This window comes from Lacerta agilis, chromosome 5 (genome assembly GCF_009819535.1).
Source record: "Lacerta agilis isolate rLacAgi1 chromosome 5, rLacAgi1.pri, whole genome shotgun sequence".
Lineage (NCBI taxonomy): Eukaryota > Metazoa > Chordata > Lepidosauria > Squamata > Lacertidae > Lacerta > Lacerta agilis.
In genome coordinates, this window is record NC_046316.1 from 25,792,875 (window position 1) to 25,817,555 (window position 24,681).

At 40.0% G+C, this 24,681-nt stretch overlaps 2 protein-coding genes across 15 annotated transcripts in view; one reads left to right on the top strand and one right to left on the bottom strand.

The window, feature by feature from the left end:
* HERC4 (HECT and RLD domain containing E3 ubiquitin protein ligase 4) overlaps positions 1-14,734 on the bottom strand; it is a 30,054-nt gene extending 15,320 nt beyond the window's left edge. For 2 of the 11 annotated variants that reach the window (XR_004426614.1, XM_033148958.1), the window contains exons 1-11: positions 14,487-14,733; positions 10,172-10,266; positions 9,060-9,339; positions 7,852-8,011; positions 7,246-7,322; positions 6,511-6,732; positions 6,009-6,100; positions 4,566-4,696; positions 3,975-4,135; positions 2,850-2,926; positions 1,217-1,350 (exon numbers count right to left, since the gene is read on the bottom strand). Coding sequence is in view for 10 of the 11 variants with exons in the window: in XM_033148958.1 (XP_033004849.1) it covers positions 1,217-1,350; positions 2,850-2,926; positions 3,975-4,135; positions 4,566-4,696; positions 6,009-6,100; positions 6,511-6,732; positions 7,246-7,322; positions 7,852-8,011; positions 9,060-9,285 (1,280 nt within the window). In the remaining variant the exon portion in view is untranslated. Of the gene's footprint in view, positions 1-1,216; positions 1,351-2,849; positions 2,927-3,974; positions 4,136-4,565; positions 4,697-6,008; positions 6,101-6,510; positions 6,733-7,245; positions 7,323-7,851; positions 8,012-9,059; positions 9,340-10,171; positions 10,267-14,486 lie in introns of all 11 variants that reach the window. The other 9 variants (XM_033148952.1, XM_033148949.1, XM_033148955.1 and 6 more) reach the window with 9 other exon arrangements.
* A 4,816-nt stretch (positions 14,735-19,550) lies between these two features.
* Positions 19,551-24,681, top strand: part of MYPN (myopalladin) — a 63,103-nt gene continuing 57,972 nt past the window's right edge. Inside the window, exons 1-2 of one of the 4 annotated variants that reach the window (XM_033148961.1) lie at positions 19,551-19,676; positions 21,291-21,358. The gene's annotated coding sequence lies outside the window, so the exon portion shown is untranslated. The remainder of the gene's footprint in view (positions 19,677-21,290; positions 21,359-24,681) is intronic. The other 3 variants (XM_033148964.1, XM_033148962.1, XM_033148965.1) reach the window with 3 other exon arrangements.

The following is a 24,681-nucleotide window of genomic DNA, read 5'->3' on the forward strand; positions in this document are numbered from 1 at the left end:
ACGGCGTTTCTGTGTGCTGCTCTGGTTTGCCAGAAGCGGCTTAGACATGCTGGCCACATGACCCAGAAGCTGTCTGCAGACAAACGCCTGCTCCCTCAGCCTATAGAGCGAGATGAGCACCACAACCCCAGAGTCGTCCGCGACTGGACCTAATGGTTAGGTGTACCTTTACCTTTACTTTTATGGTCTCAGGGTGTTGACTCTATGAAACATAGCCTACTACACTGTGAGCAATTCAAACAAGCCAGGGATCAATTAATTAAACCGCTTTTGGTAAACTGGAAAATCCAAAATCTTCTATCTTAAGTACCTCCTTGGAGATATGTCAAATGATACTATCCTGGCCATGGCTAAGTTCCTCTTGGAAGTAATAAGAAATAGAAACCTACATGCTCTGGATAAAACATAGTAACATCCTTGGAATCCTTTCCCTGTATTTCTGTTTTATTTTGCTTTTGAAAATGTTTTTGTGAGTCTTTGGATCAAAATAAAGAATGCATGTATATTAATAGGTGAAATGGAGCATGTAAGCCAATGTTTACAGAAAAGCATCAATTCACAAGACATATTTCTATTTATTATTAGAGTCAGACACCTATCAATTTCATTATAGAGCTATGATATGTTTGAGAAACACTGGAACCATGACCACTAGAAGACAGTACAGGAGTAGCATTAAGGGGACACCTTTTCACTTCTTACACTTGTATTTTAAGAATTCCAATTTCATGAAGTGTGCATGCACATGAAAGCTCATACCAAGAACAAACTTAGTTAGTCTCTAAGGTGCTACTGGAAGGATTTTTTATTTATTTATTTAAAAAATAGTTCAGTTCTGCAAAGGGCAGATCAACCAATAAAGGTAGCAAAACATACAGATAGCCATACTGAAAGGAAACATCCTATGTTACAAGAAAACATAGCTTAACATACACTACACTTGAAAAGACTAAAAGGAGAGAAACTTTCTACAAAGCCCAATCATATTTCTTAGTGAATTTAACGAACATTGTAATTTGCATTTCCTTCCCTCTCCCATGCCTACTGTAATACTTTCCTTTAAGCAGAGCTCTTCCTATGTTAAGTAAGTCGAGTGTCCATGATGTAAGAGTAATACATTCAAATGCAGGAGCCAAGTGGATGGTTCTGTAAAGTTAAGCACACAACACCACTGTCTGCAAGATTTGCCCAAAAGTGTAACAACAACCATTCTTACTTTGCTATCTCTGCAGGGAGCCTCCCTGATCCTGAAGATGAGCAGTGCAGCAACCTCTGAATGAAGCCTTCATTCACAGTCCAGATTTGCTTCGAAGCACATGGGTATCTGAAGTCATCTGGAGGTTCCAAATCCTACATTTTGAGTGGCAAATTATACATAAAAATATTCCCCATTAACTAGGGCTAATTTCCATAAATCCCTAATTTCCATAAATCCCTATATTTAGAGTTGCTACATCATACAATTTTGTTTCATGTTTACCGTATTTTCCGGCGTATAAGACGCCTGGGCGTATAAGACGACCCCCAACTTTTCCAGTTAAAATATAGAGTTTGAGATATACTCGACCGCAGATTCTCCACCCGGCGTATAAGACGACCCCCGACTTTTGAGAAGATTTTCCTGGATTAAAAAGTAGTCTTATACGCCAGAATATACAGTACTCTTGATCAGTCCACACATTTTGCTTTTGAACTTGTTGCATATAAGCACTATGCACACAAGCTGGTTGGTTTCTATATTATCTGAGAAGATTTATATAAAATGCTTTTAAAGAAATACTTTTAAAATCGGAATTTCCCTCCTTTTTTGCAGGAGTGCTAAATGGAGCTCAGCATACATAATGGCCCCAATCCAGCTGTAGTCATGCTTTCCTGCATCCAACTATCACCCCCAGATTAATTCATGAAGTTCAATACACTCACATCAGTGCTTCACAGATTTCCCTTGCTGCAGTAGGGCATTTCGGGGCAGGGCATCCTCCATGTAAATTAAAGGCTGAATGGGCTGTTTTAATAATATGATATAACAGGGATGGATAACATGTGGTCCTTCATGTGTTTTTGAACTCCAGCTCCCCCCAGCCCCCGCCATCATAGCCAATGGTCAGGGATGATGGAAGTTAAAGTCCCACAACACTTGGAAGGGTCAAAGGTTTCCCATCCCCATAGGTCACAATCCTGTGGAGAGCCAGGAAGTACATAACAAGCTGACATCATCATAATGGACATTCATATCCTGTGTGTGATATAGAAGGCATTTTTATTTTATTTGCTTGAAAAAATTATATTCTGCACTTCATCCAGGGTGATGAATAAAACATAAAATATACTGTGATGAAACAAAGCAGATAAAAATACATCAAATTTAAAACGGTTATAAAATTATATTTAAAGAATGCAGACAGTTCCAATAAAACTTTGTATTTCTATGAATTCATACTTCCAGTTTACAGCTTTCAGTCACTAAACTCTAAATATTATGTATGTACACCAATCCTCAAAAGGAAAGATTGCTTTGTTTAGGAACTGTGAGTTTTGCTTTATCAGCTAACAAAATGAAGCTTAATTTTCTCTAAACAATTTACAAATAACAAATTTCAGATATTTTAACACCAAATCCTAAAGCGTATTGACCACTTAAGATATGGGGGAAAAGTTTTTTCTTAAGGTACAATAATACAGAATTGAAGCTACACTAGTTGCACTATATTTTAAAGAATACTCTAGTGAAGCAAATGGAAAGCAACACTAATACAAAGTCAAAGTTCCAGGTATCAGATTCAGTTCTAAGCATTTTACTGAGTAAACACAGAAGCCAGCTTATGGGTTTTAAAAATGAGATGAACTACCTGTAGAGTAACGTAATGTGAAAAGCTTTGGTCTCCACCAGAGAAAATCCTATGTACATAATAATATTCTTCACGATCTATAATTAAAATAGCATGATGTTAACATCAAGAGGGTAGCTTGAAAAGAATTTGTCTTTTATATAGGTAGGAATGAAACTGAGGGGTGCCACTTTTGCAAGAACATCAGGTAACTTTTGCCAATAGCAGGTCTGCATACTAGCATTTTACACCACACACAGCAACCTTCCTTTTGGAATCACATTCAGTTATTGCTCTGCACTCTCATAGATCAACAAGTTCATTCAGAGAAATACTAGAGTTGAATTGTATGGAAAATGGTGCAGCATTTTTGTTTTTGTTTTTTGGTAACAATTTTTATTCATTTTCATCTTTAAACTGTTTACATGGTTGCATTGAGATATATCTTTATTTACATTAGAGCGTAACATGCTGTGATTACATATAATTAAAGTTAAAAGTAAAACAACACAACAATAAACAGATACACATTTCTGAATATATTAACAAAGTTGCGTCAGTGTATATACCAAAATTATTAGTTATTATGTGTATTGCTTAGATCAGTGATCAAAAGTCAAAGGTATTTTGTATCAACAATATCAGAATTTATAGGAATTTATGGGAAGGGGGGGAAATAATAAAACTTGTACTTCACGCACACCAGGCTGTGATGTAAACTATGGGTGCTGTTCTACATTATGTCTCATTATTTGTGTAATTAATAAAGTCACACCACGCAAAAATATGTCATGTTTATTTTGGCCTCTTGCTACTTTTAATTTTGCTCTCTGTTTTTCCAATAATGCTGATTGCCAAATTGCATTATACCATTGGTCCATAGTTAATAACTGTAATGGTTTCCATGTCCTAGCAATAGTTGTTTTTGCAGCAGTTAATATGATATTTTAGGGGTCCTTGTTTCCAATTTGCAACATAATTGGTGCAGCATTTTTTGCTTCTATAGTAAACAAAAAATCTCATGAGGCAGAGATGCAATACTAACAAATCCAGTCCCTTACCCAATATCACAATGTAACTAATTCTTAAAATAATTCCCCCCTAACACTTCAAAAATATATATACAACTAAAGAAAGCATTATTACCTGAATTTAGTGGGATTTGTCCATTATAAGGAAGCCAGTTTCCTTTCACTGGGAAGGGACTTTTCCTGTTACTAGTTGATCCCATGCCCAACTGTCCATTGCCTCCAAGACCAAAAGAATAAATTCTTCCAGTTGAAGGGACAAATGCAGATGTGTGCTGCCTAGTGCAAAGAAAGAATAGAAATTCAAAAAGTAAGAAACTGAGAATGCTGTAGTACATTACATATGCTATGTGTGACTTATCTATCCCCAGTTTACAGCATGGAAGGAAGCAACTTAAGAGAAGACAGTTGCAATGTTCTGTTCAGGGTATTAAGGAGCAGCCTCTAAAACACATGGAACTTGTAATGCATTGAGACAGAAGGCTACTGTGCCTGTAGAACAACCTTCATGCCAATCCAATTAAGTAATTCACTGGGCTGCATAAACTAATGTGTTAGCTAACTTACAGCAGGCTTTTCTTTATAATGGCACATAATTGGGGTGCCCAACAAGATTTTGAGAATTCCACAACAGCTAGTGGTAAACTTGCTTCTTACACTTTTCAAGTTGCTTAACACCTCATAAAATTATTCCATTCTGTGGTCTTACCTTCCACAAGCAATCTGTGTGACAATGCTCCCCATAAGTTCAAAAACTTTTCTTGGATTTATCTCATGGCCAGTAGAGTTATGACCTAATTGCCCATAGCCTCCAGCTCCAAAAGTAAACACCCCACCTTCCTAAAAAACATTTGAAGTTAGAATGCAACTTGTAGATGACTCCAATACTTTTTATGTACACAAAATAATAGTTACAACTGTGGAGAAGCACTAGATATTTGCCCTACACATATAAAAAATAAATTGCCTTTAGAAACATGCTTATCTTCATAGATATATAGTTTAGTCTCTGCACAACATCCTCACTGTGTAAGAGTATAAACAATAAAATAAATTCACAGTCCCATACACCAAAAATAAATCACATAAACTTTTTTTTAAACCCATTGATTTTTAATTTCAAGTAACAAAAAGTACCCATGCAAAAAAAATTCATGTAATCTTTAGCTGAGTTCCAACTTTAAAACATATGGTTGATTTTTTAAAAAAATCCTAAATTAGTAGTAATATCAGACTGATAAACAAGATAATGTAAAATGTTATTAGTGGACATTGCGCCCTGCCCAATATAGTAGGACTACTATTTTCACTTTCATATTTATTTGTTTCAAGAAAGACTTCAACTGCAGAGCAAGAATTGCTCAAGAGAGTAGAAATTGCATTTCTCCACACTACCTGAAACAAGAGCTCAATTTTGAATTTAAAATCCCACAGGTTTTTAAATATAAGCTTTACGTTATGTACTGAGAAAGCAAACAGCATTTGTTAACAAAAAACCTAAACTATTCTTCTGTTTGCAGATGAATGTCATATTCCAATTCTGAATGCAATGACAGCTGTGTAAATAAACCAAAGTATGTTGAATTAAATTAACACACACAAGACTATAAACTGTGCTTCAGCACTAGCAAGAGAGATGGCATCAATCAGCGGAGCAGCCGCCCACATGGTAATTAGAGCTAGGCTAAATGCAATGGAATATTTCTAAATGTGAGCTTATAAAGCTCTGAAGCAAAATAAGCACAAGTTTTCCTTTCTTTCTCCCCTCCTCTGCAAGTCAGCAGCAAATGACACATTACATTTCAGCAGCTCTCCCACCACCCCGCCACCCCAAGCTTATATAAATGCTGGTGTGAGCAGGCCAATGCAATATGTGATCTTGGCAGGTTCCCAGACGTTGCCCAAGCTAGTGGCTCAGTACAACTGTAATGTGTGAATCTTCCCTCAGATGATGGGGTTGGTGGGGGAGGAGTTCACACCCAATATTGGGTAACCATCCTCTCTTGACAAGAGTACAGGGTTACAAAAAAGCAGACCAACTGGTGACAGACTGCTGAATCCCTCACTACTGAAGCAGTCAGCCTGCATGTGAAAAGCTATCAAATGTACTAATTAGTTAAGAGTGTGAAATACAGTATTTCTACTACAGTACCTTTGTAAGAGCCGCGGTATGATCTTCTCCACAGGAGATGTAAACAATTTTCTGGGATCTTAGTGACTTTAGAAGATTGGGAACATATCTATCTGAAAATTGTAATAAATCAGGAAGTGTAATATACACTTTGTAACAAATTACATAAAAAAATAAAAAATATAATTCCACAGTACGTGCTGCTCAGAGAAGCACTACAGTGCAACAAATAGCAAAGTGCCTGGATGTTATGTAGTATTTTATTCATTATTTTGAAAGTACCATTATTTCCTACAATTAAAGCATGCAAAGCATTTCAAAGTTATTGTAGTACTGCACTGCAATGATATCCACAGTTCCTTTCAGCAACTTTCAGTTCAGTGGATTTCTCATCCACTAACACAGACACTCACTTCAGCAAAGGAGCATAATTTGGTTTTACAAAAATAAGCACACATTATCTGATCATAACAACTAAAATGGAAAGTAATATAGTTCATAGTTTTAAATTTTGTGTACTTACCATTTTCATCATTAAGACCAAGTTGGCCAAATTTGTTGCGTCCCCACCCAAAGACTGCTCCAGAAAGAGTAAGCACAAAGCTATGTGCTCCGCCTGCTGTAATTTGTGCAAAAGGTATCCCTTGCAAAGATTTTATCCGTTGTGGGGAAGTCTGCTTTTTGAATTCATAACCTAAACCTAGTTGACCATGTTTGTTCTGTCCCCAGGAAAAAACATCACTACCTGTTGAAGAAAAGAAAACACACACATTTAAGATGAAGAATAACTGCAGGAATTTACGTCACTCTAAGAATTAAAATCACTCCACTACCATACACGGCAGAATTCAAATGGTGGCCAAAAAAAAATTCAGCCAAGAGATAGAAAGGGGTACTTTTGAAATTAAATGCAAAAGAAGTGGGGTAGGCAACAAGTTTGTGGGTTACCACACACACATTTCCAAATAAAGCCAAATTCTCAATATATTAATAGATCCAAGTATTGCATGGAATCTCTTTGTACATTTTAGAATTTGGAGATCAATGGCAAAGATAAATGTTCATAATACACACATTTCACTTCCTTTCCTTAGCATGAGCAAAGCTGAAAACTTGTTTACTCTTCTGCCCTCTCAAAGCTATCAAACACTAGATATTTTACGATGTGAAATGTTTAGGGGTTTTTTTTTCTATTGTCATTGTAACAGTATTTTAAATTTATACAGACAAACAAGCAGACAGTCCAGAGATTGATTACCTTTGGAGAGTGCAAGGGAATGATAGTAGCCGCAGGCAACCTGAACTATTTGGATGTCTGACAAGCTTTTTATGTTTCTGTAGGTATAACAACACATAATTAAATGAGCCGCCTTTGCACAAAATGCTATAAAAACACAAAGCTGCATTTCCTTACAGAAAATGCATTTTAATCATTTCAGATATTAAGTGGCATCACAGCCATATGCAACATTACGATTCAGTGTGATGTAAATGAGTTGCAGAAGTGTTGGACTCACATGCTACCCACTCCTGCCTGCGTAGCTCAGGAGTCATTTGGAAGCTCCCACTCTCACTTCTAGTTAACCCCAGCTTGCCATATCATCTGCACCCAGAACCGGGATTAACATTATCTATGGTTAGTTTAAACAAGCCAGATTCATAAACTACTAATTTACTGTTGACTTGTTAAACTAGCCATACTAGTTTGAGCTTAAAAAATTACAAAGATGCAAAGATGAAGCAATAAACCCTTTTTACAATAGCAAAAGGAACCATTTTTCTAAGATGAAAGGCTTTTTTATATTAAAAACAAACAAACAACAACAAAACAACAACAACAACTTATGTTATGACTTAGTTTTACCTGGGCACTCTGGTATACTCCTCAGTTCCAGGCAAGCCAAGTTGTCCATCTGCAGCAAAACCCCAAGCATAGACTTGACCACTGTCATTTAATGCTAACGTGTGGGCGTCTCCACATGAAACAGCTACAATATTTTGAGCATCCAAGGCACTCACCTGCTCTGTAATCAAGAGAAAAAGCAGCATAATGTTACATTGCTCTTGCCCAAACATTTCCATGATGCACTGAACAACTGAACTAGCAAAAATGTGTTCCTACAAACATGTCAGATCTCCTTTACCTGAGGTCAGAGGTGCTACAAGCCACAATTCACTGGCTTGTAGGAAACCAGTTCACTATCAATCTGTGCCTAATAAGGATTGTAGTTTTTCTTCCTCTCTTAAGAACCAAACTTATGCTACCTGTATATTTTCACCCTTCGGTGAGTAACTGCTTTGGTGGGGGAAGTAATTTTAATCACTAAAGTGACAAAACCGGATGCTGTCTCTCAATGCCATGGTTCCTATCCGATTCAGGGAGCCCCAATAAAAATTGAAGATTCTATCTCCTGAATCATATGTAGTTGCACCTTAGTAGCTATCTAGTGAATTCTATTTTAGAACAGAGTTGAACACTACAGTGCTATCAATCCGCAGCAGCTCATGAGGTAGACACAGTGGCAACTGAGGACTAGGCAGTTTTGTACCATTTTCAATAAAACTATTTCTAGAGACCCCACTTTGTATTACCAAAAATTACTTCATGTTTAGTCCAATTAGTGTGTCATTGACATAAATAGAAAAGAGTACCTCAGTGGTTCCAAGCACTGAAATCAAGCTGCTGCTGTTTTAAGAATTTAAAATACAACACACTTAATGAACTAATGTTAATACATAATTTCTCAGACAAAAATAAAAAGTCAACAATACATTTTAAATACTGCCTCCGAATGGGCTACAGTTCTCTAGAAATTAAAAATAATATAAAAAACAGATCTCCAACAATTTCTTAACAAAATATCTTGATGCATTTTCAGATCCATATAAATAGAGGCTTTCACACACTAACAGTGGTACAAAAGTCAGAAGGAAAAAAAGAGCAGGTCCTTGAAGCTCTACTAATTCTAGAAACACTTCTGTAATCTAAGCAACTGCTGCTGCATGTATAACTGGCACCCACATACAGAACCTAAAGCATACGATTATCTATCAGGCACTGTTTTAACTTACCTGGTCTTTTCCTGGATTTTTCATGTCCTAATTGTCCTAAATCATTACATCCACATGTATACACAGTCCCATCATCCAAGACAAACACAGTGTGTCTTAGTCCGCAGCCTACATCTCGAACCTTTTTGTTTATGAAAAAGTTGCATCTTCTGGGTTCTAGGACAACTTCTTCATCAATGCCTCCCAATCCAAGCTGTCCAAAAGAGGCATTTCCCCAACATAACATGTTGCCAGCCCTCTCAATGATCTGCCAGCTTCAGCATTCAAATGTCCAGCATCACTGTAATGGAGTGGAAAATAAGTTAGTACTAGAATACAGGTGACTTGATATTTATAATAGGATTCACAGATTTCATCTCTCAATTATTTTGATTAGCCCAAACAAAAACAGTAAGAATTTCACGTCTCATTAGAAGAATTCTATAGCAGAAAAATGTAAATATGACTGTTATATGTTCTCTAAAATATTAATCATCTAATTTTAATAAGTATTTTGCTAGACCTAGTATTTTTGGACCCCTAAATATCAGAATTGCAAACATTTATTGCAGGCCAAATGCGGTTGCTGTGTGTTACTCCTACAAGCAAATAAGATGCAAAAAGGTATAACCAGAACTATTTATGAAACTAGTTACAGGTGGGTAGCCGTGCTGGTCTGCCATAGTCGAAACAAAATAGAAAATTCTTTCCAGTAGCACCTTAGAGACCAGCTGAGTTTGTTCTTGGTATGAGCTTTCGTGTGCATGCACACTTCTTCAGATGTTTTTTTTATGAAACTAGTAATGACAGCAGGACAGAAAGCACCACAATGGCAAATCTGAAAGGAAATTTTTGTGCTGACTACAAATTCAGTATGGAGATTGAATTTTAAAGACATTCTGGAGACTTGGAAAAGAACAGTTCTCTTTTCCCCACCATTTTTACACATTTTCTCCCATATCTTTACATTTAAGTCAACCCCTAAGATTATATTTAGCCCAATCCTAAGCATGTTTTACTTGATAAGTAGATCCCACTGAGTTCCATGAGATTTACTCCTAGCTAGGTATGCATAGGATTGCAGCTTTAAACTGAAAACCGCAAGATAGTTAACAAAATCCAGCCATACTTACGAGACACTCAAGATGGTGCTGCCAAGAGCTGGAACATACCGGTACTTGTAAAAAAGTGGCCTTCAGACATCCATGCCAATCATGGCAAATTCAACCTATGTTATAAGAACATAATTAGTTTAAAGTTATGGGAATTCATTTTTCTCCAAACCCAAGCACATATTTTTTTCTATTTTAACATAATTAAAAATAGAATTTAAAGAGAGCCCCTAGCTGAAAAAGCATGGTAAATCTTTGCTTCCTCCAGTATCAACCAATCAGGCCCTACAACTGGTAGGGGGTTGCTGTTAGTGGTGGTTCCCCATATGTGGAATACCCTTTCCCAGTGAGGTGTGCCTGTCTTCTTCATTATTATTAAAATGCAAGAGGAAGTGAAAAACATTCCTGTCCACCCAGGCATTTAGTGGCTGAAAGAAACAGTTCTTGGCAACCCTGAAATAATTAGATATGAGACAATGTGACTGGTTTTAGCTTTTTTTAAGATCTTCTAATTGTTTTTAAATGTTTTGAAACATGTTGTCTTTCAATTTTCATTATATTGTTTTATTGCTTGGTTAATTGCTGCCTTGGGCACCTTTCAAAGAAACAGCAGGAGTGAAATTTAATAAAGAATAAAAATAATAATTAAAATGTGCTAGAAAATATGTATCACCCTTCTTCAGAAAAATAAAAGGGCTTATTCTACTTTCAGTGCAATGGAACAGGCACACAGCAACACAAGGTTACTCAAGCAGATCCAGAGAGTTTTCTATATAGCTCTCAGCACGCTTATGCATATTTCTATGATTTTTTTTCACCATTGCTTTTAAACAACTTAGATCCTAGATATCTGAAAGACAGCCTCTATCCGCACTCATCTTCTCAGGTGTTAAAATGTGCAGAGGGAGCTCTCTTGGTAGCTCTGTCATGCTTAGAAGTGTGAGAAGTGGCAGCTTGGGAGATGGCTTACTCTGTGGTGGCCCCTAAATTATGGACTTCCTTCCCATAGGGGTGCATCTAGGGTCTTCACTGTACAGCATAGCTGTCAAGTTTCGGATTTGAAAATAAGGGATCAGCAGTCTCACCTATCCCGGGGACAGTCACATGTCAGTGGTGGGCAGAGCCAGAAGCAAAAGTGGGCGGAGCAGCAATGTAAACTCCAAGCGGCCTCGGGCTCGGAGCAGAGCAAAGAGGGCAGCCAGCAAAGAGGAGGGCAGCCATGTGCTCTGCGCGATGGAGCCCCATCGTCTTCTTGTCTGATCCCATCAAAACAGGACAGGAAGCAGCAGCTGCTCAAAGGCAGCCAGGCTCCGCCCGCCAGCTAACCCTATTGGCCGGCTGAGGGGCTCAGCGGCAACGGATGGGGCTGATGCAGGGGGAGGAATACACCCCCCTGTAAGCACAGGAAACGGCTCCCACTTGCTTTGAGGGCTGAGGCTTTTCTCTCCAAGTAGGCAAGGTCTTCCCACCCAGTCCCTGGCCAGCAGGGGAAGAGCTGCTTCCATTAAAAACGGGAAATTTAAGGGAAATAAAAAATAAGGGAGAGCAGCGGGAAACTGCTTGAAATAAGGGAGAATCCCGGGGAAAACGGGATACTTGACAGCACTGCTGTACAGCTTTCACCATATGCTGAAGAAGACACTCCTCTTTGTGCTCACCTTTGACAGTTAAGTTCTTTTGCTGAATTTATACTGTTCCATTTCATAGGATTTGGCATAAAACAATAGGAATTGACATAAAACAATAATGACAAGGCTAAACAACCAGATCACTATTTTTCTACACTAGATACATGGAAGTCTTTTTATCATCCAGTAGAATGAACACTATAATATCAAGCCAATTTATTCTCTCACTAATTCAGGGGCTGTGCTGTCCTGTCATTTAGTTGTCTAAACATTTTTATTATTAGAAGATTAAAAAGCAAAAATTCCTGAATTAGAAAGGGCGGGGGGCATAAAATGGCAAGCTTTGCTGTATTTCTTTCTATTTAGGTTAATAATGGTTTGTTTTAGTCATACACCCATTAACTCTGAAAAGATTTACTGTATGAACCTAGAGCTTTCCAGAAGCAGCTACAGTATGAATCATTGTTGCTACATCACTTATATGAAGCACAGTAATGCACTTTATAAAGGTTGAACACCAGCTATCTCTAAATCTCCAGATGTCTAAAGACCAAGGGCTTATCCACACCTTTTGCCCCACTCTTTCTGCACTTTGCCCAGTAGCGAATTGGCAGATCTCTGAGCACATGCTGACAAGGCATCACTACTGTCAGCAATCATGCTGCAGCATTCTGCACTAACTGCAGCTTCCCAATCAAGCATGAGGGAAGCCCCACATAGAAAACATTGATATGGAGGGTAAACTTACACACAAGAGCTACTTTCTGTCAACTCTGGATGAAAAACAGTTCAAAGCCAAGTTCCAAAATGTTTTTTTAAAAAAGGACCACAACTTCCGTTTTCAAACAATTGCCCCTTCCAAAACATATCTTTCCTTTCTGCCTACCTCCATTAATCTCACAACTTAATGTAACAGGGAGTTAATGTGTATGTCTGCTAGTTTCCTGATCCACATGTGCAACTACTGCATCACCATAAACGTTTAAAAATTCAAATTATTTCTAACTTGAAAATTACTTGGTATGGTTAAAGGCAAACACATATAATTTATATTCTAAGCCATGGATGGCGCTTACCAAACTAACCCTTCAAAGGGTGTGTAACTGACTTGGCAGCTGCAGTTATGAAACCACTCTGACTAGTACCAAATAAATTGCAAAACACCCACTTGAAACTCAACATACCTTAAGCATGTCTAATGGGGAGAAGGAGAAGAGAAATGCTATGATTTGCTATCTCTGTGGTTCTAGGTTAACAAACTGTTGTGCTAAAAGAATCATTGGATGAGGGAGCATTGTGGCTACAATATTATGCTCACTTACTTGGAAGTAAGCCATACAAAATATGATGAGACCCTCTGAGTAACCAGTTGAGCTTATATAGTTTACTGTATCTAGGTTAGCCTTTTAAGAATTGGCTGAAGGCCATGTGTTTGGACAGGTAGCATTAAAAAGTGAGCACCTTCTGACACAGGGCTCAAGTCAAGTCTCCAACAACTTTACAGTAGCTCTTTTGTGCCCCCCCTTCCCATTTTTGGTGAAGCTGATGGAGTTTGACATTAGTAAACATCCAGATGTAGGAGCATAATTGCAGTCCTAGATACAATTACTGTATTTGGAAATAAGCATCATTGAGTACTACTGGACCTACCTGATTAAAAGGCTGGGATGCATAATTTCTGTAAGGTCAGCCCTTTCGGGCCTTGACAGAGCATTGCCCTGAACAGAGGTGAAACTGGGCCCTCAGTTTCATTTCAAGCTCCTTCTCTCAAGTTTCAGCTTTCATTTAAATACAGAAGCCAGCAGTACTTCTGCTGCAAGGCTAACTAGCATTCCCACCTAGATGGGTATTTGGGGAGTTTGCTATATTATCTTATTTTGAAGTACTGTATCTTTACTAGCAGTTCACAGCTCTGGGAAGCTTTGGACTAACAGTGGCAAATAAATAAACCGTAACATCGCTATCACTTGTTTCTTACTTGTGTGAGGAAAAACGCAGGCTATTGTGTTTTCTAACCAACTGCTCACTAAGAAGTAAAAAAAGAAAGGAAATACGGTACTCCTGCTTTCAGGTGTCCCTTCCAATGATACAAAGGTCACTCAGTAAGCGCTGGGTACTTATTAACAAAATAAGAATATAAATATATTTAACCTAGTACTGTACTGTCTTCACTTTAGATATACCCAACTACCTGTACCATATGTAGGGCTCCGGCTATTCTAGGCTGCTGGTGTTTTAGTCACGAAAACACACCATCCTGCATTTGCTCAACACAACGGTTTTTTATCTAAAAGGCCTGCGACTGGATTCAAAACATATATATATTATTATTTAGCAGGGTTCGTTCCCCCCGGATGTTTCGGCAGCCCTGCATGTGGAGCGCCCCATTTTCCCTTCATGCACCCCTCGGGAAGAGGGGCGAGTGGCAGCTGTCAAACCCCATCGCTCGGCTCCCGCCCTGCCCACCAGACCCAAAAAGGCTCGTTCTTGGCGGCGCTGCCCCTCCGCCCACCGCCGCTTCTTCGTGAGTCACGAGGAGGCTGAAGAGAAGCCCCCGACCCACCCCCACCCCCACCCCACCCCGACCGAGGCCCCGGAGAGCCCCAACTCTTTCCCGCAGGCAGCCGGGCTCCGCTGACCCTCCCCTTCCCCTCTTCCAGGCCCCGCGCTCCATCCTCAGGTCCGCGCTCTCCCGCCGGCCACCTTACCAGCCCAGAAAGCCTGCTTTCTCCTCCGCTTCTCCACCCCCGACCACAGCGTGGACCCCCCTCGGGAAAACACACACAGCAAGGCCGCCCTGCCCTGCCCGACTCACGGCAGCCTCCTGCGCGACAGCGTCCGCCCCCGCTTCTCTCCTCCGACGGAGTAGGCTGCCGGGCTGACTCGGCCCGACGATTCCACCCCAGGCGGGCCCCGGAGTGCGGCAGCGCCGAAGCGGGAAAGCAGGCTGTCGGGCGCGCGCGCCGAGAAAACAGGCCCAGCAGCGCCGGCTCGCCTTGCTCGCTCTCCCTCGTAGTGCGCAAGCGCCGGGCCCTCCTGCGTCGAGCAGCCGAGGCAGGCGGGAAGCAAGCTCTGGCTCTTCTCCCCGAGGACGAAAATGTCCCGGGGGAACTTTTCCCCTCGTGTCGCTTTCGCTGAGTGGGAAGAGAGGGGGTTGCTTATTACCACCACCCCTCTGCCTCGCTCGCTAGAAGCTGAGGGAAACGGTAGCAAGTCCTTTCCCGTCGCCACACACTTTTTAAGTAACTCAGACAGTGGCACCTACTTCATTGTGGAGTAAGTCCCACACCTACTTCTGAGTAAATTAGGATCAGGGCCCAGCGTTATTTTAGACTGCAAGGCTCCTAGGCAAAGGGTGCCGCCATATAAAAAATATTGGGGGGGGGGAGGTCAGCCCAGCCCCGCATAATCGATCACAAGACTGAGTGGGTTAACACCATTTGAATCATAGCTGTCAACTTTTCCCTTTTCTTGCGAGGAATCCTATTCGGAATAAGGGAATTTCCCTTTTAAAAACGGAAAAGTTGACAGCTATGATTTGAATGGCAATGCACATCAATTGGGGGAGAGGCCTCAAATATTTTATTGGGGGGCCGAAGTGACCTCAGCCCCTAGGAGGTGCCTCTTATGCTCTTAGGGCAGTGCAGGGACTTGCCTTTTCTGCCTACTGTTACGTTAATACTGTAAAATGCCCAAATATATTTGCTGAGGGGTGCTCTATAATACGGCTTAAAGGCATCGTAAAAACAATTTTGTGACAGTAATTGATTCCCACAGATTTGCATACTACTGGAAGGAATAGTTCTGAAGAACAGCGCCCATGAACTTCTTTTTGTTTGTTTTCCTATGATGTGCACACACATGTCACAGCAGGCACCACCAGCAGTAAGAGAGAAGTTTCCTCCCATGAGAAGGAAAAGGGAAGGTCTGTTCTAACATGCTGCCTGCCATCTGTGGTTTTGGCAATTACTTGTATGGAAAGTAGTTAACATTTTTTTTTTTTATTCATTGGTTAATTGGAGACACGTTTCAAATCAAGCAGTAAAAAGTGCTAAATTGACACTAAATGGTTAAACTGTATGAGTAAGCAATAATAAGAAAGCTCAGGATGGCATCCTAAGACACTTAATATACCTGTACCTGTTTCTGTTGGTATAGTTGTAGCAAGTTTGAATGTGATGCAAGGCTCTTTATAAAGGATTTTTTTCTCTTTAGCTTTCTGCTGTGCCTGGTGAGGAGTTCATAGTAATTCAAAACTTGCTTTAAAAAAACCCTAAACTAAATTATCTGTTTTCCTTTTGTAACTCAGTTTACTTAACCTCCACGTTATAGGCGGCATTCCTTTGTTAGGCAGACTGCATGCTAATGAGCCAGGATGGTTGATAAGTGTTTCCTCAACAGGAGAAAATGGTCTGGAAATAATTGGAGATCAGAACTAAAGGTGACACATTTCATTACTAGCAAATGCTGGATTAAGAAGTATATGTGAAGGAACAAAAGAAACAGGTTTTTGACCAGAGGGTGGAGAGAGAGAATTGACCTGAAAGCTACAAGCATCTTGGGGTGCGCCTCTTAAGGAATCTCATTTAAGGTAGCAGATCTGTTGCCTGGTTAGAAACGTATGTTGTTTGCCTTCAAAGCACATATTACAAAATTATGCTCAGTTTCCAGTGCTCTCCAAAGCAAAACAAAAGCAGTTAGCACTGCCCCTGGAACTTCTCACTATTTGGGGAAGTGGGATTTAGAATCAGGCTGTAAATTCTGTGCATAACTTTCATATTGTTATAAGGGTTTTTTTGGGGGGGGGACCCAAGAAATTAATGGAAATCAGAATCTAGGTAATATTTGGAGTAAGAGTCCAAGCCAGTGGAAAAATGCAAGCTATTGCTTCCTTTCCAAGCCAGGGCCTCACCTGGGAAAGAGGAGTTTACATGACAAAAGGTGTTGATGGGCCATCAAAGAGGAATCATTAGGCCTGGGCAGACAGATGTTGCCACGGTGTCTGGGAGGGGGTTTGATATGAAACAATTGTGCTGGTTTTGAAATGAGAGCTTTGAAGAAGCAGGGGGGCACATGGAAAAAAGGTTTCCTTGGACAGAAAAGGGGCAGAGTTCCTGGGCAAGGGATTTTCTGGGAAGAATAAAGGAAGCAGGTAGAACCCTATGTGGGGGCTAGAGGTCAGAACCATGTTGGAGCTGGCTGGGAAGCAGGAACAAAGGGATGGTGCTTAGGATTGCTTTGCCTGCAATGTTGGACTGCTTTGAAGAACAAGCTGCTCTTGAAATGACAATGCTGTAAAATATGCACCCCCTTAATCTCAACAGGTGTAAAAATATGTGTAATTGATGCATATTTCTAAAATATGCTTCAGCCTCTGCTGCGCCTTGCTTCTCAGTGGGAACACGACCCTGAGCGCCTGGAACCCCCTGGAATCTTGCGCACTGCTCAGCAGAGATTTGTGAGGCATGAAATCTTCATAACAGTATGTACAGTGGACATTAGATGTGTTACATGTTTAAAAATTAATTGGACAGCTGTAATGCAGACAGGTAGATTACATCCACATAAATCTTCAGAACATGAAGCATGAAATAAGTATTAACAGCAACTTTACAAAATTTTTGTGACTGTCTTTAAAGTGCCAGAACAGCATAGTAGCATGCTGCAGCTCATAGAAATTATAGAGTTTGGAGGATCCATTTTTATTTTTTAAACATGAAAGAAGTGGTAGGGAATATTATCAATTAGTAGAGGAAAGTAATGGTTGTCTCAAAAGATTCTCAGTTCTCACAAGTCTAGCTAATGATCAAATTGTAAAGCTAGGATGCCACTGCTTTGGGGAATAGTTGGTTCCTACCTATTACCTCCCATACTGGTGAGTGTGAATGCTTGGGTTTAAAAAAATTCTGCTTATATGAATCATAACCAGTGGCAGCACATCTGAATAAAAAGAGCTCAGTACATTTCTCTGTGTTGTGATTATATCGATCTGTTCAAGTAGCTATGTCTTTGCCTGCAGGCAGAGGGAACCAGACTCTTATGCTACAAAGCAACAGCATAATTACCATCAGGACCTATGGAAACAAGTGGCAATGTAGACAAGAAGTGATACTTGAATATTAAAGAATACTTAGATATTTTTGTATCTAACCCTTCTTTTCATAATTAGTAAAGAGATTTGATAATCTGTTGCAAGTCTGCAAGGGCTAACATCTTCACATTCTACTGGGTACTAGTCTTTAGTTATCAGTACTGTCAGTTATTGAATTGTCTGCGCTACAATGTAAAAGTCAGTTCATACATAATGAACAATTGCCAAGCCCTCTTTGCTAAACAAATTTCCCTTAAAATATTGCTGCAGTTGTACTTATGCAGGTGGTGTTGATATTTGTGTGTGCCCGAGTGGAAGGCAGCTTACCCAGCCAATGTTTCTCTCCCCCTCCTTGCCCCATAGCCCCATATACCCCTAAAACCCTGTCAATAGGACTGAGGGGCCCTGAACAGTGTATTATACAGAGCTGCAATGAAAGGCGGAGTCCTATGCTGTTTCCTGTTCTCTCTTCATCTTGTTAGAGATTAGAACACATGAATAGTGCTATAGTTCTTGGCTAGCTTGGTGTAAGCGTTCCCAAAGCCTACCACACCCAGCAGTGTGAAAAATCAGTGTGCAGCCTGCAGGTTCTGTGTCGAAGTACTCTTGCGGCCCACTTGGTATGAAAAGACAGAGGTGCAAATTACAAGAGAATAATATGCATCAGTGCAATTATATATACTTAAGCTTAGTTTCTGCTTGCAAAGGTTAAGCTGCAATTGTGGGTTTAGATAAAGGTCTTAAGGGAGAAAGGTGGTAGCACACAGATGTTCTGGATGTACCGGTAAGTTTTAGCCAACAAATGTGAGTGCTCAGGCCAGGGTCAATCCTGTGCACACTTTATTGGGAGAAATCCCCATTGAACTGAACGAACAAAAAGGTAAAGGACCCCTGGACGGTTAAGTCCCGTCAAAGGTGATTGTGTGGTGCCGCGCTCATCTCTCTTCAGGCCAAAGGAGCCAGCATTTGTCTGCAGACAGCTTTCCAGGTCCTGTGGGACTGCACTGTTAATGGAGAACACATCTTTTCTCATAGGCCTTTGGTAAAACTGTTTAGATTGTCTGAGGTCTTGGATTACAGAGAGTTTTATGTCTGCTGCTGTGTTTTCTCCATACTTTAATATCTGCTTGTACACTTTTAAATTGTTGCTTTGTGGTTTATTTTGTATTTAATTGTGCTTTTAGTAACTGACCTGTGAACCACCCTGGGAGCCTTTCAAATGGCAGGCAGTTTAGAAGTCTACTAAATAAATAAATAAATAAATATAAATAAGCAAAGCCAGGAAACAATTCTGGAGACAAATATTGGGGACAGGTGTCCCCCTTCAGTCCCTACACTGGATACATATCCATCTCCTTTTCCTTCCCTTCACAAATTTCATAATTTTAGCACCCTCTGTTGTCTAAAGTTCTTGTTTTGATCTGGCAGCAAAAGCCCAATAAAGTAGAGGCTGGAAGAGGGAATTCCATAGTCAGGCAACTTACTCCTGAGAAATTTCCTTTAGTACCTTAATGTGCATTGCCACAAAGTACCAAGTGCTGCCCTACTGTAGATCAAAGTGAGACCACAATTGAGGAAAGGGTGGGAGGGAGCAGCTCAAAGCAGTGCCACATGCTGCTGATTTTGAAATGACACCATGTCTTTGCATGGCACTATGATGAAGTACCCTAAAATTAGCCGTCTTACTACTTTGTCAAGACTGCATGCAGGGAAGCAAGTAGCCTTCAGTGGGAAGAGGAAAGAGGCGCTGGAGAGGAAAGACCTGGGACTCGCTCACACACAAGCAGGTCACGCCACTTCACTCACGGTGAGCTGAGCTGGCTTCTATTCAAATTTCCACAATGGGTTATTTAAATGTGATCCATTGCGTGCAAGTGTTCTGGGATGGAGATAGGGAGGATATTACAGTGAGAGCACCAGGGAAAGAGAAAAGTTGTTTACTACTTGAGAACTGGTGGGGTGAGCAGTGGGATGAAGGCAGTTTAATTTTAAAAGAAAGGGGTAGGTTTTATATTCTCACATGTTTTTGTAATGGAGTTGAGGGTGCTTGTTCAAAGCCTAGTTGCATCAAGGGCCTTTACCACATGAAAAACGATTGAATAGAAGGAGATTATCCTAAAACGTAGGGCAGCAAGCTTTACAGCTAAAGTACTGTAATAGTTGATTAATGGGATGGGGTGACAGTTCTGGACATACCTTTTCTATTTGTTTAGAATATTATGGTTTTGAAGTGTGACTACTGTACAATAGGGGGAAAATATGAAGCTGGGCTCTGTTTTTCTAACAATGAGCAGTAGCCATTTATCAACTTGGAAGTTACCTTACACACCTCCTTCAATATCTCAAAAAAACTGTCTAGAGGTTTAGGTCAATGCACATTTATTTAAATGTAATCAATCTCTTCAGTTTAATTTAATGGGTTGATAGCCCTAGTAAAAATTGGACGTACAACCTGTTCTTCCTGTGCTCCCAGACTGAATTTTCCCTGATGTTTCCCTCTCCCCTCACAGAATATTTCTGAGGAGCCACAATACTCACTTGGGAATAAAAAGTGCTGTAATGATGCAGGAATAGTTGCAAGTTAAGTGAGGGAAATGGAGACAGCGGGGGCAGGGAGACATAGAATGAATGTTAATGTGTTGTCACATGTTTTGGGGATGTGACTATCAGAAGAAATACTGAAACTGCGGGAGGGAAAGAAACCTATAGAATACAAAATAAAATAAAATAATCCTTCCAGTAGCACCTTAGAGACCAACTAAGTTTGTTCTTGGTATGAGCTTTCATGTGCATGCACACTTCTTCAGATACCAACACAGCTACCTACCTGTAACTGGAACTATAGAATACACTATTTGTTTAAGGAGGCAAGGAGGACAATAAGCAGCACAACTGCTTGGATGGTTGAATGGTGAACAAATTACAGAAATTAGGGCCACTGTCCACACGCAACAGTTCCAAAACAATGTAACGTAAGGAAAGCAGGGATAGTGTCACAGGACTTCCCTTATTTAACTTCCTGGGATGAAGGAAGAGGTTTCCCAAAAGCATCCTTTAACCCAATTCTAAAAAGATCAAAGATTATAAAGCTGCTCATTATGGAAATACTTTTAACTCCTTTAGCCCCTTCCATGTACCATAATATTCTTAAGCTTCCCTGGGATACTTTTCCTACTGTAATAGAAGTCAATAGGACATTCCCCCCAAAACCAGTTTGATATTTTAAAAAAAATCCTGGAAGTAAAGAAAAGATACCTTTTCACCCATGTGAATATAAGTTATTGTCCAGGAGGCAGATCTACATATTTTAAATAACTGGCCACTCATTCTTGTGAGAGAATGGAATAGTGAACGAAGCCATAGGTTGTGATCGAAATAATGAAGTGCTGTTCCCTGTTTGTACCTATTTGTGTTTCCAAAGCCAGCCAGGTCAGCACATTAGCCAGCCAACATCTTGTTCCTCATTTCATCCTGAACAGTGAAAAATTGGTGAGTGATGATACCTTCTACATTCTGTCTGCAAGCTTGGTGGTACTAGCTGTACTTCTCCTAAGGCAGTTGCCAATGGTCAGGTGTTTCATGCGCACAACACTATGAAGTTTCATAGAGGCTATGATGTCTGAACTGTAAGGCCAGGTTATCTATTTGTGGATCAAAGAAAGTGCTTTCTTGTAGTTCCCCTCAGCATAGGAAGGATTCCCAAAATCCATCTACTCCCCAGCATTTAAAAATAAATAAATCATTATAGTAGTTCTGCATACAATATAAAGAATTTACTTAATTGTTTATGTAGGTCAAAATCCACATTTCCATGACCTAAAAGCAAACAACATATGATGTGCCCGAAAAATAAATATTTTGAATCCTTTTTCTGGCATTCATTTCTGAACAAGTGAATGTGCATAGACCTCTGAATCTCCATTTTCCAGGGTACCAGTTCACTTGTAGAGGTGTATGCATACATGCATTCAGGTATGTGCAGGTTATGTGCAAATGTTACCTTTAAAAGAGTGAAGGCCAGCCAAGAGGTTTACCCTCAAACATGCATTCCATGTGTTCATTTGTGCACAAATGAATGTCAGTAAGAACCCTGAAATGCAGTGAGCACATGTTCCATCATACTTTAGAACAGGGGTCCCCAAACTAAGGCCCGGGGGCCAGATGCAGCCCATTCGCCTTCTAAATCCAGCCCACGGACAGTCTGGGAATCAGCATGTTTTTACATGAGTAGAATGTGTCCTTTTATTTAAAATGCATCTCTGGGTTGTTTGTGGGGCCTGCCTGGTGATTTTACATGAGTAGAATGTGTCCTTTTATTTAAAATGCATCTCTGGGTTATTTGTGGGGCATAGGAATTGTTCATATATTTTTTTCAAAATATAGTCCAGCCCCCCACAAGGTCTGAGGGACAGTGGACTGGCCCCTGCTGAAAAAGTTTGCTGACCCCTGCTTTAGAATATATGTTTATCTTCACCCTAATATGAAAATGTGTCATACGGTATGCTTTAGACTCCTAAATGTACATTCACAGCCTATATACAAACATATTATCCCCAGCCCCCAAATAACTAGCCAACTGAGAATTCCTGATAGGCAGGGGAAGGAAGTTCCTAAACTAGGGTGTGGCAAGCAAGAGTGACTTTCTAAATAACTTTTACATTTGCATGTGACACATGGAGAGTGCTATCAAGTGGCCAACCTCAGCTGACCACAGAAATTGTGTGGGACATATGAACAGTAGATATTTATAGGCAACAGACTTGATACAATTTTTAACAACTATCACCTGCTTAGAACTTTTACATGTTAAAATGTGTTGTCCCGCTGTCACAACCATAATTTCATAAGAGCCTTCCTTACAATTCTTACTGCCATGGTTTCCCACTGAGTAATAACTTAATATTTGACCCCAAAGCTCATATGCATCTTGGTGTGTTTGTGTAGAAGTGTAAATTGAGTGTCCACAATACTGTGCGCAGCAGAAGATACTCCTTCTCTGCTGCCCTGGGCAGGGCTGGGCCTACTGTTAGGTGGAGTGAAGCAGCTGATTTTGGACATCATGAAAGGGTAGCAAATTGATAGTTACTTACCCGTATATACCGGCGTATAAGACGACTGGGCGTATAAGACGACCCCCAACTTTCCCAGTTAAAATATAGAGTTTGAGATATACCCGACCACAGATTTTCCACCCGGCGTATAAGACGACCCCCAACTTTTGAGATGATTTTCCCGGATTAAAAAGTAGTCTTATACGCCAGAATATACTGTACTTTATATTTGTATTTTTACTGTCACGGGGAGAAACATGCACTTGTAGGATTTTCCCACCTCAGGTGCCAAATTAATTTGACTGGCTCTGAGTATTATGTACCTTGACTTGAAGCAGATGGGGAGGGCAGGGGAGATCTCTAGTGAAATTCCAAACAAAATATTTTAATGTGCCAGTAATTAGGATATTTGTGATTATAATAGTCATGTGCAGTCAGATGACTGATATTTAAAACCTAACAAGGTTAGGAAATAACCTAACACAGTTATATTATTAGACTTTACAATGTTTCTCAGAAGTGAGATTCACTGATTTATTGTGAAAACAAAATAAATAAATAAAATCCTTCCAGTAGCACCTTAGAGACCAACTAAGTTTGTTCTTGGTATGAGCTTTTGTACGAAAGCTCATACCAAGAACAAACTTAGTTGGTCTCTAAGGTGCTACTAGAAGGATTTTTTATTTTTTATTTTGTTTTGACTATGACAGACCAACACGGCTACCTACCTGTAACTGATTTATTGTGGTCATTTTGGATGGTAAGATGGATGCAGCCCTATTATGCTACCCCTCCAGTTTTCTTCACTAAACAACCACATAGTTCTGAGGTCTGTCCCTTGGCTTCCACCATAGGCTTGGTCAAGTAGTGAACCCCTTTTGTATTCTTGCACCAGCTTACTAGTACTAGTGCCAGAACCTCAAAGCCTTAAAAATCCTGGATCTTTACCAGCTGCTCTCTGTCCCCTGCAGGTTGGTAGCTGTCCGAATTTCCCCCTCTTAATAGTTTAGTGCACTGTGCGCAAGGATTCACCACTGGTTAGGACCCAAAAATGGCCTGAGCCCTGACCAGCCCACCATATTCCTTCTTTAGCATGTTGATCACACCAGCACTCTTTTTCTGGTGAGAAAGAGAATGAAGCAAAGGAGAAAGAAATAGAGTCCATAGCTGTCAACTTTTCCCATTTCTTGCAAGGAATCCTATTCGGAATAAGGGAATTTGCCTTAAAAAAAACAAGGGAAAACTTGACAGCTATGAAATAGACAGTACAGAAAGGGGTTCTGTAATGCAGATTGGTGTTAAAGGTGCTTAAAAAAATGGAAGACTGCTGCAATAAAGCATAGGGTGGAAATATTTTTGTTTTGTAAAGGTCATTATTTCCTTGTCCTTCTCCATCTAAAATACTATGGGAAACTTCTACATTGTTCTTCACACACAGTGTTTCTTCCGCTCTAGGCCCCTCCTAATAGATTTTCTATAAGGAGCAATCTGAACAAAAGACTTCAGTTACCACCACCTGGTGCCTTTACGTTAGAAATCAACAGTTCACAGCCTAATATACAAAGATACAAATGCATGCAATCTGTCACTAGGTACCTAGCAAACTAAAGCACATCTTATTTTCATATACAACGAACAATTGAATGAAAATCATAACATGAATCTGTTGCATCTTCCAGATTAAAATGACAAAACTGACAGCTTCTCATTTATTTATATTTCATATACTCTGTACATATGGCACAATTTCAAGGGTTGGTT